The sequence below is a fragment of the Mesoplodon bidens genome (assembly GCF_964165515.1).
Source record: "Mesoplodon bidens genome assembly, chromosome: 9".
Classification (NCBI taxonomy): domain Eukaryota; kingdom Metazoa; phylum Chordata; class Mammalia; order Artiodactyla; family Ziphiidae; genus Mesoplodon; species Mesoplodon bidens.
The window spans coordinates 58,908,428-58,926,383 of NC_138166.1; the positions used below are offsets into that span (position 1 = coordinate 58,908,428).

At 39.2% G+C, this 17,956-nt stretch overlaps 1 protein-coding gene across 5 annotated transcripts in view; it reads left to right on the top strand.

Annotated features, from left to right (window-relative positions):
* The window catches only part of CREB5 (cAMP responsive element binding protein 5), a 425,217-nt gene that overhangs the window by 91,445 nt on the left and 315,816 nt on the right, over positions 1-17,956 (top strand). For all 5 annotated transcript variants that reach the window (XM_081244659.1, XM_081244661.1, XM_081244663.1 and 2 more), the window contains exon 4: positions 10,620-10,741. In XM_081244659.1, the coding sequence (XP_081100785.1) occupies positions 10,620-10,741 (122 nt within the window). The remainder of the gene's footprint in view (positions 1-10,619; positions 10,742-17,956) is intronic.

Genomic DNA, 17,956 nt, shown 5'->3' on the forward strand with positions numbered 1-17,956 from the left:
CTTGCTACGCACTCTGCATGTTTGTAGTCTCGTAGAAGTTTCTTGCTGGAACAGAATACAGAGCTATCCAGTCCAGCTCCAGGGGCTGAGGTGTCAACTACATGTCATATGCCAATGTTGTCTACACTGAATTGTAATATGCTATTTACTGAGTATTTGTGCTTTGCATTTTTTTTCCAGGAAAGTCTTTAGAATATATTTATCTCAAACATCATTTCAGTTTTAGCATATTAGATTGTGATTGTCAATATGACTGAAGTTTTATTTGTCTGTATTTTTTTTGTATTTTTTGTTTGTCTGTATTTGTCTGTATAATTTACTCAGATTTGAACTTACCAAAAGCTTCAGAATCTGCTTTTATTAAAAATATGTTCATTAGAATTTTATTTCTTAATGTACCTCAAACCTATTTTGTGGCCTCTCATGAAGATGAATAATTTTGTACAGCTCGAAATATAGTAACAATAAAAATAAAAATAGTATAAATCAAATCTTAAATCAGCAAGCCTCATCAGGGCAAAAATGTTCAAGGCTATTTCTTTTTCAAGCAATATTTTTTTTAAGCAATATTCAATTATCCAAAATTTCATTTCAGATGAATTGGAGTTCAACATATATTAAGGAGATAAAGTATAGTAGGTATGTTTATTACTAATTTCAGGGTATCTAGCTAACCTTAATTTTGGAAAATCACTTCATCCTTCTTTAATTGCAAATATTATAGTTAGGGAAGTTATTAATATATCACACATATACATTTGAAGGGTAAATGTCCAAAGAGTTGTAAGATCTGAAATAATTTTATAGCTTTGCCATAAAGTCCATTTTATTTAAGCCAGGTAGAATTTATTATTCAAAATGACTGTAAATAATCTTTGACGTGCCACAAAGCAGGATAATAAAAGTGACGGTCATGGTGTTCTATTAACATGAGTCTGCTCTTACTGATAGACAGTAAACATAAAACCTCTCCTTCTAAAGGGACAGTACATGTCCCTAGTAAGGACATGAATAGGGGTGGTGGTGTTGGATTCTGAGGGCAAAGACTTCCATTCCCTCCCACCTTGGTCCTTCCATCCTTATTTGGGCTATGTGGTACATTTCCAGTGTCCTGATGTGACGAGGGGCATGAACCTTTCCCTTCAACTGTTCTCCATCTGATAGAAAATAATTTCATGGTGAGGGAAGTTGTGATAGCAAAGGTTTTTAGGTGCCAGGTTTGAAATGAGAATCCATTGAAGACAGTATACTTCCACATACAGGTTGCAAAATTACCAGCTACCACATGACACCAGATCTGTTTGGCTTGCAAATTATGATCAAATTTCAGTATTAGAGACAAAGAGGATGGTGTTTGGGTCTATTTTAATGGTATTATGTCTGGGTATCCAGAACTTCCTAAATCTTACCCTATCAAATATCCCCACCCCCACTTCTTTACAGGGTTCCCAGGGTCTGTACAGGAAAAAAAAACAAAACAAAACAGAATAGGAATCAAAGTACAACTTTGTAGTTGAACAAATAATAAGCAAATAATATGCTAAATGAGAACTCTGTGAGTGTATGTTGTGTGTTGGGGGAATATGGTAGAAATATTGACCTAGAAGATGACTGATTTTGCTTCATGAAAGGGAAGATGAAGTTCAATAGTACTGCAAACCTTTCCCAAAAGATAAAACCTGATCCACACTCAGGTGGGAAACCTGAGAAAGAGACAGGGGACCGTGCCTTTAAATGCCTAGTCAGTTCCCTCACCAGACATCACAGCCCGATTAATGCTGCAGGCAACTGGGCTGTGCTTGGAGAGAAGTTAGGACAGGCACCAGCTGAGGTGTGGGAAGAGGGTCTGAAGTTGCCCCTTCATCACCATTCATTTAGTCAACAAACATTTAATGAGTGCCTGCAGGGATCCTATTGTGCTGGGGATGTGGCATTGAACCAGACAGATGAGGTCCCTCTTCTATGGAACTGATTATATGTTGTTGGGGGTAGGGAGGATGAGAGATAATAGGCAAAAAACCAAAAACCAAACAAAACCAAAAATCCCCAGATAAATAAACAAGAAAGTATCAGTTAGGGAGAAGTGTTCTGATGAAGATAAAACATGATAATGTGACATCAGCGGCCAGCAGGCTGCCCAAGGGAGGTCAGGAAAGGCCTCTTCTAGATGAATGGCATTTCAGAGACCTGATGTTCAGCACTCCAGGCTCAGGGGTTCTTTCTCCCTGACCTCTGAATATGGTGGGGCTGGAAGTGGTAAAACCCCAAGACCAGATGCGGTGCAGCTGACGGCATCTTGCGCTGACACAAGGAAGAGAGGCAAGAGAGACTGGCTTCCTCATCCCATCTTCCTTATCACCGTCTGATACAGACCATCTAATATACATGACAATACAGTCCTTCAGAGCCCAACTGAGACCTGGATTAGGTCTAGAAGTAGGGCCTATCTCTAGTTCCACACTCTAAACCTAATACTTACTGTGGAGAAAGCAAAATGTTTTCAATGAAGTAGAACTTTTGTCTCCAAGAGATTGTTGGTGATCAACCAGAGAATCTCAGAACCCGAATCCATTGCTCATGGCTCTTTGCTATAAACCCTACTTACTAATCCAAGAGCATTTTTTTTTTTTTTTTTTGCGGTGCGCGGGCCTCTCACTGTTGTGGCCTCTCCCATTGCGGAGCACAGGCTCCGGATGCGCAGTCTCAGCGGCCATGGCTCACAGGCCCAGCCGCTCCGCGGCATGTGGGATCCTCCCAGACCAGGACACGAACCCGTGTCCCCTGCATCGGCAGGCGGACTCTCAACCACTGCGCCACCAGGGAAGCCCCTCCAAGAGCATTTTAAGGGAGGAGCCAGAGGAAAGGTGACGTATCTCACTCCAGATTCTTTTTGGAATGAACTGGGATATAAAAAGTAAATAAATCTCTGTCTCTGTCTCTCTGTCTCTCTCTTGCACACACACACACACACACACACATACACATGTGCGTCCCATACTTAGCTTCTTTCTCTTCCATTGATGGTAAAGTTACATAGTGACTTCTCACTTTGGAAATTAATTAGATCTTTATGGAACAGAGGGTGGTGGAGATGGCTTGCACCAGAGGGCAGCATGATAATAGCAATAGCTACCATTTATTGCCTTGTCTTATGCCTGTAATGTGCCCCCTGCTTTATATACATTGTCATTTAATCCTGGCCACTTTTTTTTCATATGAGTAAACAAGATCAAGAGGGTAAGCAGTTTGTCCAAAGTCCCTATCTGTCTATAATTTTCTCACTGTACACATAGATTTGGTGAGGTACACATATTATTTCTAGTAGTTTTGGCCTTAGATTTATGTTTGGATATAAATCTATGAACTGCTTCTTCTTATATTATTGACTTATCCCTTCAATAGTCATCAAATGGAGAGACTAGTCAAACATTCTTAGGAGATTGTAGCAACACATACGAACCTTCAAGTTGCGAACTTCCAAAGATGCAAACGTTCGTTAGCGTGTCCAGTCACATAAGTTAGTTCACGTTGTCATGTGAGTGCATGTGGTTGTGCTTTTGTGTAGTTTACTGTACTGTGTTTGTTTTTATGTATTATTTGTATGAAAAGTATTATAAACCTATTACGGTACAGTACGATATATCCGACTGTGTTAGTTGGGTACCTAGGCTAATTCTGTTGGACTTATATGAACGCACTTTTGGCACAGAGCTCTTTTGTATGTAGGGACTTACTGCATTGGCATTTGGACATGTCAGCTTCTCATTCATGTTTTTAGTTGGTCAAGCAAAATAGAATTTTGAAAATTCACCTGAATACGTCAAAGGCCTTGATCTACAGTCTTCCTTTATATATGAAAAACTGGCTTCCAGTCTGTTTAATCTGGAAACCAATCCCTTTTGACAAAGAGTATAGTAGAACTCAGGCAATGAGTGACTAAGTGGAAACATTAAGCTTTAGCTTCCACTATTCAGGGCCAATTTTGATCCCTTTGTTCACGTGGCCAGCAGAGACATGGTTTCACAGTGTTAATAACCCTTTTTACCAGCTCAGCTCCTCTAAAGTGAAATAAAGTTGTGGCTTAATTGCTGTTGGAACACTTAGGGGTAAGCCATGGCTGATAGTGAGTATGTAGGTGTGGAAAGTATACTTGAATTATTTAAATCTATATCTATGTCTTCTGGAGCCATGTGTTGTAAGAGATGCCTTTATCGGAGCATTTTCTAGTTGACTCACAGCCTCTCTAAGGGTATCTAGTCTACCAGCTCTCCACCTTGAAATAAGTGGATTCCAGCATGTGATTCAAGAGTGTGAGAGTGTGTCTCACTGACCTGGATCACCCCAGTCCGGGTCAATTTTTAAGCATCCCACAGCTATTGTTTAAAAACCAGAGTTACCTTGGTTTGTCCCATGGTAGCACTGCCTCTTGGGACAGATGTAGGGAAATAGTTATGTCAGTGTTACTGAAAGGACCCTAGTGCTCCTATTGTATATTCACACTCAATAAAAGGCACATTTATTGCAAAGAAGCCTGTCTAGAATTCCTCGGAATTCTGTCAGTTGTTACTGATTATTACTCTTATAAAGGATTATGCATTTTAAAATTCATTTAATGTAAACTCAATTAGGACTTTATTAAAATTCAGATAAGGTATAAGAATATTTTAAAGAAAGCATTTGCTGAAAAATTCATGGGATAAATATGACTATAAAAAGAATATTAAAAGTCTCGAAGAGGGGCTTCCATGGTGGCGCAGTGGTTGAGAGTCCGCCTGCCGACGCAGGGGACACGGGTTCGTGCCCCGGTCCGGGAAGATCCCACATGCCGCGGAGCGGCTGGGCCCGTGAGCCATGGCCGCTGAGCCTGCGCATCCGGAGCCTGTGTTCCGCAACAGGAGAGGCCACAACAGTGAGAGGCCCGCGTACAGGGAAAAAAAAAAAAAAAACAAAAAAAGACTCGAAGAGAAATGCCTTTTTTGAGAACCCCAACTCTTACTAAAATAGATAGGCTAATTCCAATACTTTTCTCTACTGATTTGAAAAGCGTTCTTGAGGAATTCCATTAAGCTACATTTTGTTGGCTGAAACTGAGTCATGTAAACAATAAAAATGCATTGACTTTTAAAATATACCCTATAGGGCTTCCCTGGTGGCGTCGTGGTTGAGAGTCCGCCTGCCGATGCAGGGGACACGGGTTCGTGCCCCGGTCCGGGAAGATCCCACATGCCGCGGAGCGGCTGGGCCCGTGAGCCATGGCCACTGAGCCTGCGCATCCGGAGCCTGTGCTCCGCAACAGCAGAGACCACAACAGTGAGAGGCCCGCGTACCGCAAAAAAAAAAAAAAAAAAATACCCTATAGTTAGAATGGTCACTAATTCAAACTGATCTTTCTTATAACTGGTCTGAATTAGTGAGGCTTTTATAGTATCAATTCAATACAAAATGATGTAAAATTACTTGATAGAGTCTTTTAGTAATACTGTAGCTGAGACTATCAGACCAATAGGAAAAAAATTTTGCTTAGGGGACTCATATTTTTCTCCTCTGGTATAAGATGGGAAGTCTGCTTTTCCTTTTTTTTTTAAAATTGATGGCTTGTCACCTTGCCTTTTTTTTTTTCCCCATTGAGGAAAATGAAATATAGACAAACATATAACTCAAACACAGCTCTGAAACCGAATAAGGTAGCAACCTATTATTAAATGTAGAACAGACTAAACACTTTTTAACAGAAGAATCAGGTTTCATGCTTTAGCTTTGTGCTTGTCATTTAGGCTTTGGAATAATCATACTTGCTGGGACTGAAGCACTTGATGGTAGACAGACTATGGACTGATTGGAAAACTTAGTGAGATGCTTTTTTTCCTAGTAGTCCTAACCATATACTTGTGGTCCTTCCCAGATGTAATGTGATACAGGATTTCCTATCATAGAAATGATGGGTGAATTCCTAACTCATAATGCCAAGTTTGTGCCACTCTTCTGGGCAGATATGCAAGTAGAGCCTCTGCATGGCACATGTCCTCTACCTAGCTATTTACAGAGGCAGTGATTTTATGAAAAGATGCTCCTGTTTTCAAGAAACAGGCTCATCATTTCAGGAAGGGAACAAGATGTTGAAATATGACCAACTTTTCAAAATATGACCAACTTTTCAAAAGGTATTTTATCCCTTTTGGTGCAAACCTTGCATGTCCGATTGGTAAAGAAATCCCCAACAACGCTTGAGAGGAGTACAGGCGGGTAAGATTTATCACTTGCACTGGCCCTGGGTGTCTAGGTCTCCTGAGAACCTGGTGTGCTCTTTGCAGACTGTGAGAAGGTAGCATGCAGGCCTTTCTGCAGCGCCAGTGCAGATTTACAAAGGTAACAAAAAAATACTTTCAACTCGGGTAAAGTTCAAACTCAAAAGCTATTAACTTTTTGTTTAGTTTGAGATGTGGGGTTATCTTCTCTCATTCAGATGGACCTCACTGGAGTGGAAGCACTAAAAGAAAGGGGAGCAGAAGTCCTTAAACAGTCATCTCAGCTCTGAGTTCCCACTGGAACCAGTTCCTGTAAGACCTTGGAGTGTGGCCTGTCACTACGGAACACACCTTAGATATTATCCCCTAGTAGAGCATCGGCCACTGTTATTCAGGACATAGAAATTGCTGCTGCTGTAGCTAACTGGTGCATGCTCTTGGTTCTAAATAAGGTGTAGATTACAAGAATTTTAACTTATGACCATGGATATTACCCACTTACTTCTGGTCTAATTTCAGCTGGAGTAGTTATTTGACAAGGCATTCATGTGGCTGAGAAACTCTGCCTCTTTTATTTAAGCAGCTGATAGATTTAGCTGTCCCCCTTTTGAAGATTTGCACATTTCCTGGCTTACTTGGAACTTGTACCATGTGGGATCAAAGATGACTAGAGACCCTGTATTAATTCTAATAAATGTTAAAACAAAAGTTAAGCTCCATTTTCTGGTTCCTGTTGTAACTGGAAAGAATAGCTCATTCACAAGAAGAAAATGAATTAAATATTAGGACAGTGTGCTTTATCTATTCCAAATGTGGATACAGATTACAGTTTTGCTTTTCCCTCACTCTTTTTTTTTTTTTTTTTTTCTTTTTTTGCGGTACGCGGGCCTCTCACTGTTGTGGCCTCTCCCGTTGTGGAACACAGGCTCTGGACGCGCAGGCTCAGCGGTCATGGCTCACAGGCCCAGCCGCTCTGCGGCATGTGGGATCCTCCCGGACCGGGGCACGAACCCGTGTCCCCTGCGTCGGCAGGCGGACTCTCAACCACTGCACCACCAGGGAAGCCCCTTCCCTCACTCTTATCATACAGCAAAGAAAGTCACGTTTGGTAACAACTCTGGGGCCTTCCTCTGAGTCTTTGTCTCTGGGTATAGGAGGGAACCAGCTGTCTTTACCGCCCATAGCTCCCCTTGTTCCATAGCTTTGTTTCCCTATTGCTGCAGAGAGGCTCAGCATGATGGATGGTGCCATTACTGTCCTGTGCCATGCTCCTTCAGCCTCCCTTTGCTGATGTATGTAGGTGCATGCTGGTATCTGGGAATAATTTTGCGTTAGAGGAGACAGAAAACATCTCTCAACTTTGCTTGGGGCTTGGGCCCCCAAATGCCAACCTGAATTCAATTTCATGGAGCATCTCATGAACATGTCTCAGAGTTCAGGAGTCTTATGGAGCCTCTAGGATTGCTATTCTCTCTACCTGGAATCATGGTCCTCAACTTGTAAATCTCCAACAAAGAAGCACAGAGGAATAAAAGGAAAATTAAAACCTGGCAAACTAAATTCCCATTGATGACAAGTGGTCTAATATTTCAGTTCTGTTATGTGATACTTTCTCAGGTTTTTTAGGCACAGAAGTGTTCCTCTCAGATAGTGAAGAGTCTGTAGGCTTGTAATGCAGTTCTATTGTGTGAGGGATATAAATGATTCCAAGATATTTCAGAAGAACCAAGGATTGTTAGGAATGTCAATTACTTATACAATTAAGCAACTCCGTTACTAAATGGGGCCAAAGGCGAGTTTCAGTTTCCTCATAAGTAAAATGGAGGAAATAATTTTTACCTAATGTGGTTGGTGCGAAAATTAATGAGATGATGCATACAAAGCACTTAGCACTATGCCTGGCATGGACTAAGCATCCAATAAACGTATACACACGCACACACACAGACACACACACCCTTAACACACACACACACACACACCACACCCTTATATTTCCACTCTCATGTTTTGTCTATTTATACCTTCTGTTCATAAATCTCCTTTATCTATATATCTAGCCGTTACCTCTGGCCTAATTTCCAGTGTCTAACCAGTTGTTACTGATGTTCCTGTTCAACTATCCTTTACGTGGTCATATTTTCTTTGATCTACTAACAGTGACTTTTGAAGCGAACCTAGTTGTGGTGGTGATTTTAGGATTCACAGAATCATGTAACTTTAGAACTTTATTTGAAAGATGATGAACTTGAAGTCCAGAGAATGTAGGTAATTTCCCCGAAACCACATGATTTTCTAATCTGGATTTCTGGGTTGTCAGTGTTGTCTTTTACACATTCACCAAAGACCTTTGGACCTGGGAGGAGAGTCTAGGCAAAGCATGGGATTTCGATTGAGAAGCGATTATGTCTGAAAGTAAGAGAGGACTTAATAGTGATAAGATGGTTACAAATTGTGTGACCCTGTGCAAGGTACTTATTTCTCCTGTCCTAAAATAATATGCACCCTGCTTACCACATAGGATCTTGTGAGATCTATTAATAGATTCTAGACGATGTGGGAAAAAATGTAAACTGCAAAATGCTGCATAAATACTAATTTTATATTTTATAAGCCACAACACGTAACTACTATAGGTATATATTGGATACGTAGGCATATATGTGTATCTTAATAAATTAATTAATTTTCTAATAAAACTATTTTCGGTGAAACCCAATCCTTCGCATATCTTTTATCTGTAATGTCCAATTTATGATCGTCTGTTGTAGGCTCTCTATGTACTGCAAAGAGAGCTCAGAATCTTGGGAGATTGGGCTAAGAATGGGAAAGAATGCAGATGGTATTTTGTTGACTGGAATCCACATCAACCATTTGGGTACTTCTCAGGCAGTAAAGCCCTGTGCCCATAGGGTATCGGGAGACATTGCCTTGGAAGGGCTGATTAAATGGAGATATCAAGCCATTTCAGCTTCATGGGCATTAAGATATTCTTTGAATCTCAGTAGATAATTTACTGGGATTAATTACTCTTTTTATGACTTAGAAAAGTAAATAGGATTCTAGTTTCTTGCCATATAGGAATTTATAAAGAGAGTGCAGAAATTGCAAATTCATATCAACTTGAGGGCATTCTTCATTTGACTGGTGGTGATGGCTTAGAGGACTGTGCAGAAAGAGATTTGAGACTGTGTAGGTCAAGCTGGACAAGGGCCATAATCAATCTAGCAGTGTCTGCCACAGGCTCAGGTGGGAATATTGCATGTATATATATAATGGAAATAGCACCAAGCCCTTGGTTATAATCCTAGTGTTGCCACACCTACCTGGGAGACCTTGGACAAGACCCTTAATCACTCAGGCCTTCCATTTTCTTCGCTTGTAAAATGATTGGTGTGGCCAGACTTCCCCACTGGGAAGTGGTTTTCTCTGGTTCTTTTATCTTCTGTTTCTGTGAAAAAGGCAGTTTACACAGTTTTATTCATGTCCACTCGAGTGCACCTTTACAAGGAAGATGACCGTCCTTAATAATTACAAAGGTGTGATTCTACTCTGCTTACCTTATAGGATCTTGTGAGATCTAGATTCTAGAGAATGTGTGTGAAAATATTTCATAAACTGCAAATGCTGCATAAATATTAAGCCACAAATAGTGGTTTCAGATCCTCCAGTTTTTAAGTAGTAAGCTCTCCAGACCATCAAGAATATGAAAGAAATTCTATTCCTTTTAGAGAGTCTTCTCAAAACATTCTTCTGGCTACAGCAAAAGGAAAATAAAATTAATAATTATATTTTTAAGGGATGGAAGCTGAATGTGTTTGACTTGGAACCTTTCATCATCCTCTGTGACTCTGAAAATGAGAGAAAGAATTGCTAATTTTTATTCTCCATTAAGAAAAAGGAATTGAATGCTTGTTTCTCTCTTTTTGTTTGATACAAACATTTATAATTTTTTTGTCCTCCCAGCCCCCTAAAATCAGGCTTAACATGGACTCTGTAGATATTTTTGGCCTTATTTTAGCTAAATCATTTTTTCCAGTTAAAAGAGAGTTATTCCACACCTTGCAATGTGTATTCAAACGATATGAACTCCAGAAAGTCAACTGTGGGATCTCCTCGCCTGAAGTTGTCCAGAGGGAGGCTTGGGAAGCCCTCCCATGCCACAGCCTTCTACACATCGTATTGCTCCTCTGGGCTTTATGGTTTTATTTTCTTCCATATTCTCATTTTATTTAAAGGGCTGGAAGATTATGGGTGGCCACTCGGCATCGTCATTAAGGCGAGGGGAGGGGATTAGTGAATTTATTAGCTCGAACTTGCCACTGACTTTTGAGGAAAAGGTCCCATTTATGATCACTCGGTCTCTGTTTTCAGATCAGACTCCAACCCCAACGAGATTCCTGAAGAACTGCGAGGAGGTGGGGCTCTTCAATGAGCTGGACTGTTCCCTCGAGCATGAGTTCAGGAAGGCTCAGGAGGAAGAGAGCAGCAAGCGGGTAGGTTTGCTTGGACGGACACCTGGGCAGGTGTCTCCTCTAGCACCTGCTAGAAACATGTGCATGGGAACCAGGTGGCACCGCAGATTGTGCTGATGATGCTCTAAAACAGCACTTATCCATTTGCAAGTGTTTGATGGTTTTTTTTTTGAAAATGGATGAATCCCTGGTTGTGGTAGAATCCAAGGCTAGAAAAATCATGGGAAAAGCAGATTATCTGAAATATGAAATTGAAGCCAAAATAAAGTTACCTGATTCTTGACCTGAGTCAGAAAAACTCACATAATTGTTCTATTCAAAAGTTGTTGTTTTACTGTGCTAAATAATAGCAAGCTTTACATGGGTGGTGAGTGCAAAAGACAAGGGTCAAGGGGTAAGATGACAAGCGAAGGATTGTAGCAGTAGGAAAGTGGATTTCATCTGATTTTGGCCCAGGTTGTAACTGTCTGATTTCCATAATCTTCCTGGTATCTCTCCACCACGTTCATAATTCCTCCCTGGTCATATTATTGAACATCTGTTGTTGTTGGAACAAATAGGTTCACTGTAAGTGTGGATTATTTGTCCTTACAAATGTAGAAAAGTCACTTTACGAATCCCTCCAGAATATAGTCAGTTTTTATTGTAATGGTGTGTAAAGTGATTTAAAAATCACTTTACCAGATTAAGGAAAAGAAATAGAGTCACAACTAAATATGATAATGAAGCTTTTTGGTGTTTTTAAACTTTTTTGATAGACCATTGTTGAATGCCCACAATGTACTAAACAAAAAATTAGATATATCTCATGAACAGAGACTTAGACTGTGAAAGTTGGTTGAAAGGAAGCGCCGGCTACATCGTAATGGATTCTGAGCTTCCAGCTGTTCCATCTGGAGAAGAAATTTTAAAAGGTTCTGATATTTCTCTAAGTGTTTCAAAACCTTTGAATCCTCCTCTATGTGAAATTATAATAATCCCCCTCCACCAGATTTTTCATGTCACATTCTCATATCAAAATAACCATTCAGTCTGTACTGCTTTAGGAAAAATCCTGAAAATAGGTTACAAGAGGGGTTTAAAATCTCAGTCAACTCATTTGATTTATAATTAGTCATTCATACTTGACACGCCCCTACACCCACCCAGTGAAGCGTCTTTTTTCTTTTTCAAAACAAACACTTACTTAGCACTTATTTGCCAGACACTGTTCTGAGCACTTGAAATTTTTAACTAAATAAAAAAGAAGGCATGCATTCTATATTTCATTGCAATAGAAATAGATTTTTTTAAAAACATAAAAATAGCAAGGGACAGAGGAACCACAAAGTCTAGTAAATTTCCTCCGGTTGAGTAATAAATTTAGCTTTGCTGATGGACGTGGCATATGTAGATGACTGAGGGATTAAGTTCATTCATTCCTTGAGATAGTCAAGGTTGGCTTCTTCCAAACTATAAGAAAGGTGTGTACTTGGTCTGTATCGTCTTCATTTCTGATAGAAGGGTTTTAATTGAAGTGTATACCCTTAATTTTCCCAAAGACATTTTCCAAGATTTAACAGCTTTAGGAAGCCCATGGTAGGGGGGCGGATTTAGATCTTCTCCTTTGCATAGTACTCATGATCTCCTATATGAAGCCCCATGGGAGGAAATTCTTGCAGATCTGAATTCCAGGAAATAGTTTGCTTCCCCTGAGGAACTGAAATATTTTCTCCTCGTGGACATGAGAATCCTGTAACCAGTTCTGTTTCTCTTTTTGCTTTGACTGCTTGTTAACGTGAAGCCAAGTTGACTGCTTAACTTTGAGAACTTTTTAGAACACGGTAATGAGTATTTTACTTCCCCCACGGACTTGATTTTCAGTTCCAGTTTATATTTCCTCTGGTCCCGATTTTTAATTTAAAAAAACATTTTCATGCTACACATTTTCTGTGTGTGTGAGTTGCTTTTGATTCTTTGTGGGTTGAGTACAAATAATTAAATGTTAAAAATTAAAATAATTAGGCAAGCAAAGTTGAGGAGGACTATTGTCATTGTAGAAATAGTCTTTTTCTCTTTCACATGTTGCTCTTAGCAACACTAGTCATGTGATGACTTTGAGATGGGTATGTGGGTGGGGGACCCTGCAGCGAGCTTCCCCCCATGGTTTTGGGGTGGGCCCCTCAGGAAACCAGTGTCTCACACCCCAAGTTCACTTGCACACACTAGAAGTTGGACAGCATTCAGACTGTTGAGGTATCCTCTTCCATTGCCTCATTCAAACCAGAGGACCATATCCAGCCTAGGTGACCATGACTACACAAGAGGACACCTTCTTGAGGCCTAATTCAGGATGACTCATCCAGTGGCCAAATAGGCTGTGTTGGTGGCTTCTGCCCTAGCATTTCCTTGGAAGCCACAGGATGGGGAAATGAGGAGTAGGAGATGCTCTCCAATCTGCCAACATACTTTTACACATCCCTTTGACCACATTACTCGAGCTCCAAACATCCCTGGCACACTACTACCCCCAGCTCCTACTTCATTTGTTTGTTCCTGCTTGCAATGTAGGAATACAGGTTCTTTTTTCAATGCATACCTTGTCATCATTAAGTTTTGTCTTCTTCTTCCCTTTTGCTCCACATTCAGATAACTATTCCTTTTTATTTTTATTTATTTATTTATTTTAATTTATACATTAACTCTTTCTTTAAATTAAAAATCCACTCTTAAAACTCAGTGAGGAAACCCATGTTTACAAAGCAGTTATTTTAGACAGAAATTTGCATTAAAAGAGGTATCACTACAAAGCTTTTTTAAACAGCAAAATCCCTGGTTAGATTAATTTTGTTTTCCAGTTTTTACAGTGCTTTGTTTCTCCAATGGGATTAAAAAATTTCTTATGCTTCCTCCCAGACCTATGTGTATTATCAAGAATGCATCCACAAGTTGTGTAAACTTATATATATGTACTTTTATTTTTTTATTTTTTATTTTTTTAATTATTATTATTTTTATTTATTTATAATTTTTTAATTAGTTTCTGCTTTATAACAAAGTGAATCAGTCATACATATACATCTGTTCCCACATCCCTTCCCTCATGCATCTCCCTCCCTCCCACCCTCCCCATCCCACCCCTCCAGGCGGTCACAAAGCACCGAGCTGATCTCCCTGTGCTCTGTGGCTGCTTCCCACTATCTATCTACCTTACGTTTGGTAGTGTATATATGTCCATGCCTCTCTTTCGCTTTGTCACAGCTTACCTTTCCCCCTCCCCATATCCTCAAGTCCATTCTCAAGTAGGTCTGTGTCTTTATTCCCGTTTTGCCCCTAGGTCCTTCATGACTTTTTTTTTTTTTTAATTCCATATATATGTGTTAGCATACGGTATTTGTCTTTCTCTTTCTGACTTACTTCACTCTGTATGACAGACTCTAGGTCTATCCACCTCATTACAAATAGCTCAGTTTCGTTTCTTTTTATGGCTGAGTAATATTCCATTGTATATATATGTGCCACATCTTCTTTATCCATTCATCCAATGATGGACACTTAGGTTGTTTCCAGCTCCGGGCTATTGTGAATAGAGCTGCAATGAACATTTTGGTACATGTCCCTTTTTGAATTATGGTTTTCTCAGGGTATATGCCTAGCAGTGGGATTGCTGGGTCATATGGTAGTTCTATTTTTAGTTTTTTAAGGAACCTCCATACTGTTCTCCATAGTGGCTGTACCAATTCACATTCCCACCAGCAGTGCAAGAGTGTTCCCTTTTTTCCACACCCTCTCCAGCATTTATTGTTTCTAGATTTCTTGATGATGGCCATTCTGACTGGTGTGAGATGATATCTCATTGTAGTTTTGATTTGCATTTCTCTAATGATTAATGATGTTGAGCATTCTTTCATGTGTTTGTTGGCAGTCTGTATATCTTCTTTGGAGAAATGCCTATTAAAGTCTTCTGCCCATTTTTGGATTGGGTTGTTTGTTTTTTTGCTATTGAGCTGCATGAGCTGTTTATAAATTTTGGAGATTAATCCTTTGTCAGTTGCTTCATTTGCAAATATTTTCTCCCATTCTGAGGGTTGTCTTTTGGTCTTGTTTATGGTTTCCTTTGCTGTGCAAAAGCTTTGAAGTTTCATTAGGTCCCATTTGTTTATCTTTGTTTTTATTTCCATTTCTCTAGGAGGTGGGTCCAAAAGGATCTTGCTGTGATTTATGTCATAGAGTGTTCTACCTATGTTTTCCTCTAAGAGTTTGATAGTTTCTGGCCTTACGTTTAAGTCTTTAATCCATTTTGAGCTTATTTTTGTGTATGGTGTTAGGGAATGATCTAATCTCAAACTTTTACATGTCCCTGTCCAGTTTTCCCAGCACCACTTATTGAAGAGGCTGTCCTTTCTCCACTGTACATTCCTGCTTCCTTTATCAAAGATAGGTTGGCCATATGTGCGTGGGTTTATCTCTGGGCTTTCTATCCTGATCCACTGATCTATCTTTCTGTTTTTATGCCAGTACCAGACTGTCTTGATTACTGTAGCTTTGTAGTATAGTCTGAAGTCAGGGAGCCTGATTCCTCCAGCTCCATTTTTCGTTCTCAAGATTGCTTTGGCTATTCGGGGTCTTTTGTTTTTCCAAACAAATTTTGAAATTTTTTGTTCTAGTTCTGTGAAAAATGCCAGTGGTAGTTTGATAGGGATTGCATTGAATCTGTAGATTGCTTTGGGTAGTAGAGTCATTTTCACAATATTGATTCTTCCAATCCAGGAGCATGGTATATCTCTCCATCTATTTGTATCATCTTTAATTTCTTTCATCAGTGTCTTATAATTTTCTGCATACAGGTCTTTTGTCTCCTTAGGTAGGTTTATTCCTAGATATTTTATTCTTTTTGTTGCAATGGTAAATGGGAGTGTTTTCTTGATTTCATTTTCAGATTTTTCATCATTAGTGTACAGGAATGCCAGAGATTTCTGTACATTAATTTTGTATCCTGCTACTTTACCAAATTCATTGATTAGTTCTAGTAGTTTTTCGGTAGCATCTTTAGGATTCTCTATGTATAGTATCATGTCATCTGCAAACAGTGACAGCTTTACTTCTTCTTTTCCAATTTGGATTCCTTTTATTTCCTTTTCTTCTCTGATTGCTGTGGCTAAAACTTCCAAAACTATGTTGAATAAGAGTGGTGAGAGTGGGCATCCTTGTCTTGTTCCTGATCTTAGTGGGAATGGTTTCAGTTTTTCACCATTGAGGACAATGTTGGCTGTGGGTTTGTCATATATGGCCTTTATGATGTTGAGGAAAGTTCCCTCTATGCCTACTTTCTGCAGGGTTTTTATCATAAATGGGTGTTGAATTTTGTCGAAAGCTTTCTCTGCATCTATTGAGATGATCATATGGTTTTTCTCCTTCAACTTGTTAATATGGTGTATCACATTGATTGATTTGCGTATATTGAAGAATCCTTGCATTCCTGGAATAAACCCCACTTGATCATGGTGTATGATCCTTTTAATGTGCTGTTGGATTCTGTTTGCTAGTATTTTGTTGAGGATTTTTGCATCTATGTTCATCAGTGATATTGGCCTGTAGTTTTCTTTCTTTGTGACATCCTTGCCTGGTTTTGGTATCAAGGTGATGGTGGCCTCGTAGAATGAGTTTGGGAGTGTTCCTTCCTCTGATATTGTTTGGAAGAGTTTGAGAAGGATGGGTGTTAGCTCTTCTCTAAATGTTTGATAGAATTCGCCTGTGAAGCCATCTGGTCCTGGGCTTTTGTTTGATGGAAGATTTTTAATCACAGTTTCAATTTCAGTGCTTGTGATTGGTCTATTCATATTTTCTATTTCTTCCTGAGTCAGTCTTGGCAGGTTGTGCATTTCTAAGAATTTGTCCATCTCTTCCAGGTTGTCCATTTTATGGGCATAGAGTTGCTTGTAGTAATCTCTCATGATCTTTTGTATTTCTGCAGTGTCAGTTGTTACTTCTCCTTTTTCATTTCTAATTCTATTGATTTGAGTCTTCTCCCTTCTTTTCTTGATGAGTCTGGCTAATGGTTTATCAATTTTGTTTATCTTCTCAAAGAACCAGCTTTTAGTTTTACTGATCTTTGCTATCGTTTCCTTCATTTCTTTTTCATTTATTTCTGATCTGATTTTTATGATTTCTTTCCTTCTGCTAACTTTGGGGTGTTTTTGTTCTTCTTTCTCTAATTGCTTTAGGTGCAAGGTTAGGTTGTTTATTCGAGATGTTTCCTGTTTCTTAAGGTGGGATTGTATTGCTATAAACTTCCCTCTTAGAACTGCTTTTGCTGCATCCCATAGGTTTTGGGTCGTCGTGTCTCCATTGTCATTTGTTTCTAGGTATTTTTTAATTTCCTCTTTGATTTCTTCAGTGATCACTTCGTTATTAAGTAGTGTATTGTTTAGCCTCCATGTGTTTGTATTTTTTACAGCTCTTTTCCTGTAATTGATATCTAGTCTCATAGCATTGTGGTCAGAAAAGACACTTGATACAATTTCAATTTTCTTAAATTTACCAAGGCTTGATTTGTGACCCAAGATATGATCTATCCTGGAGAATGTTCCATGAGCACTTGAGAAAAATGTGTATTCTGTTGTTTTTGGATGGAATGTCCTATAAATATCAATTAAGTCCATCTTGTTTAATGTATCATTTAAAGCTTGTGTTTCCTTATTTATTTTCATTTTGGAAGATCTGTCCATTGGTGAAAGTGGGGTGTTAAAGTCCCCTACTATGATTGTGTTACTGTCGATTTCTCCTTTTATGGCTGTTAGTATTTGCCTTATGTATTGAGGTGCTCCTATGTTTGGTGCATAAATATTTACAATTGTTATATCTTCTTCTTGGATCGATCCCTTGATCATTATGTAGTGTCCTTCTTTGTCTCTTCTAGTAGTCTTTATTTTAAAGTCTATTTTGTCTGATATGAGAATTGCTACTCCAGCTTTCTTTTGGTTTCCATTTGCATGGAATATCTTTTTCCATCCCCTTACTTTCAGTCTGTATGTGTCTCTAGGTCTGAAGTGGGTCTCTTGTAGACAGCATATATATGGGTCTTGTTTTTGTATCCATTCAGCCAATCTGTGTCTTTTGGTGGGAGCATTTAGTCCATTTACATTTAAGGTAACTATCGATATGTATGTTCCTATTCCCATTTTCTTAATTGTTTTGGGTTCGTTATTGTAGGTCTTTTCCTTCTGTTGTGTTCCTTGCCTAGAGAAGTTCCTTTAG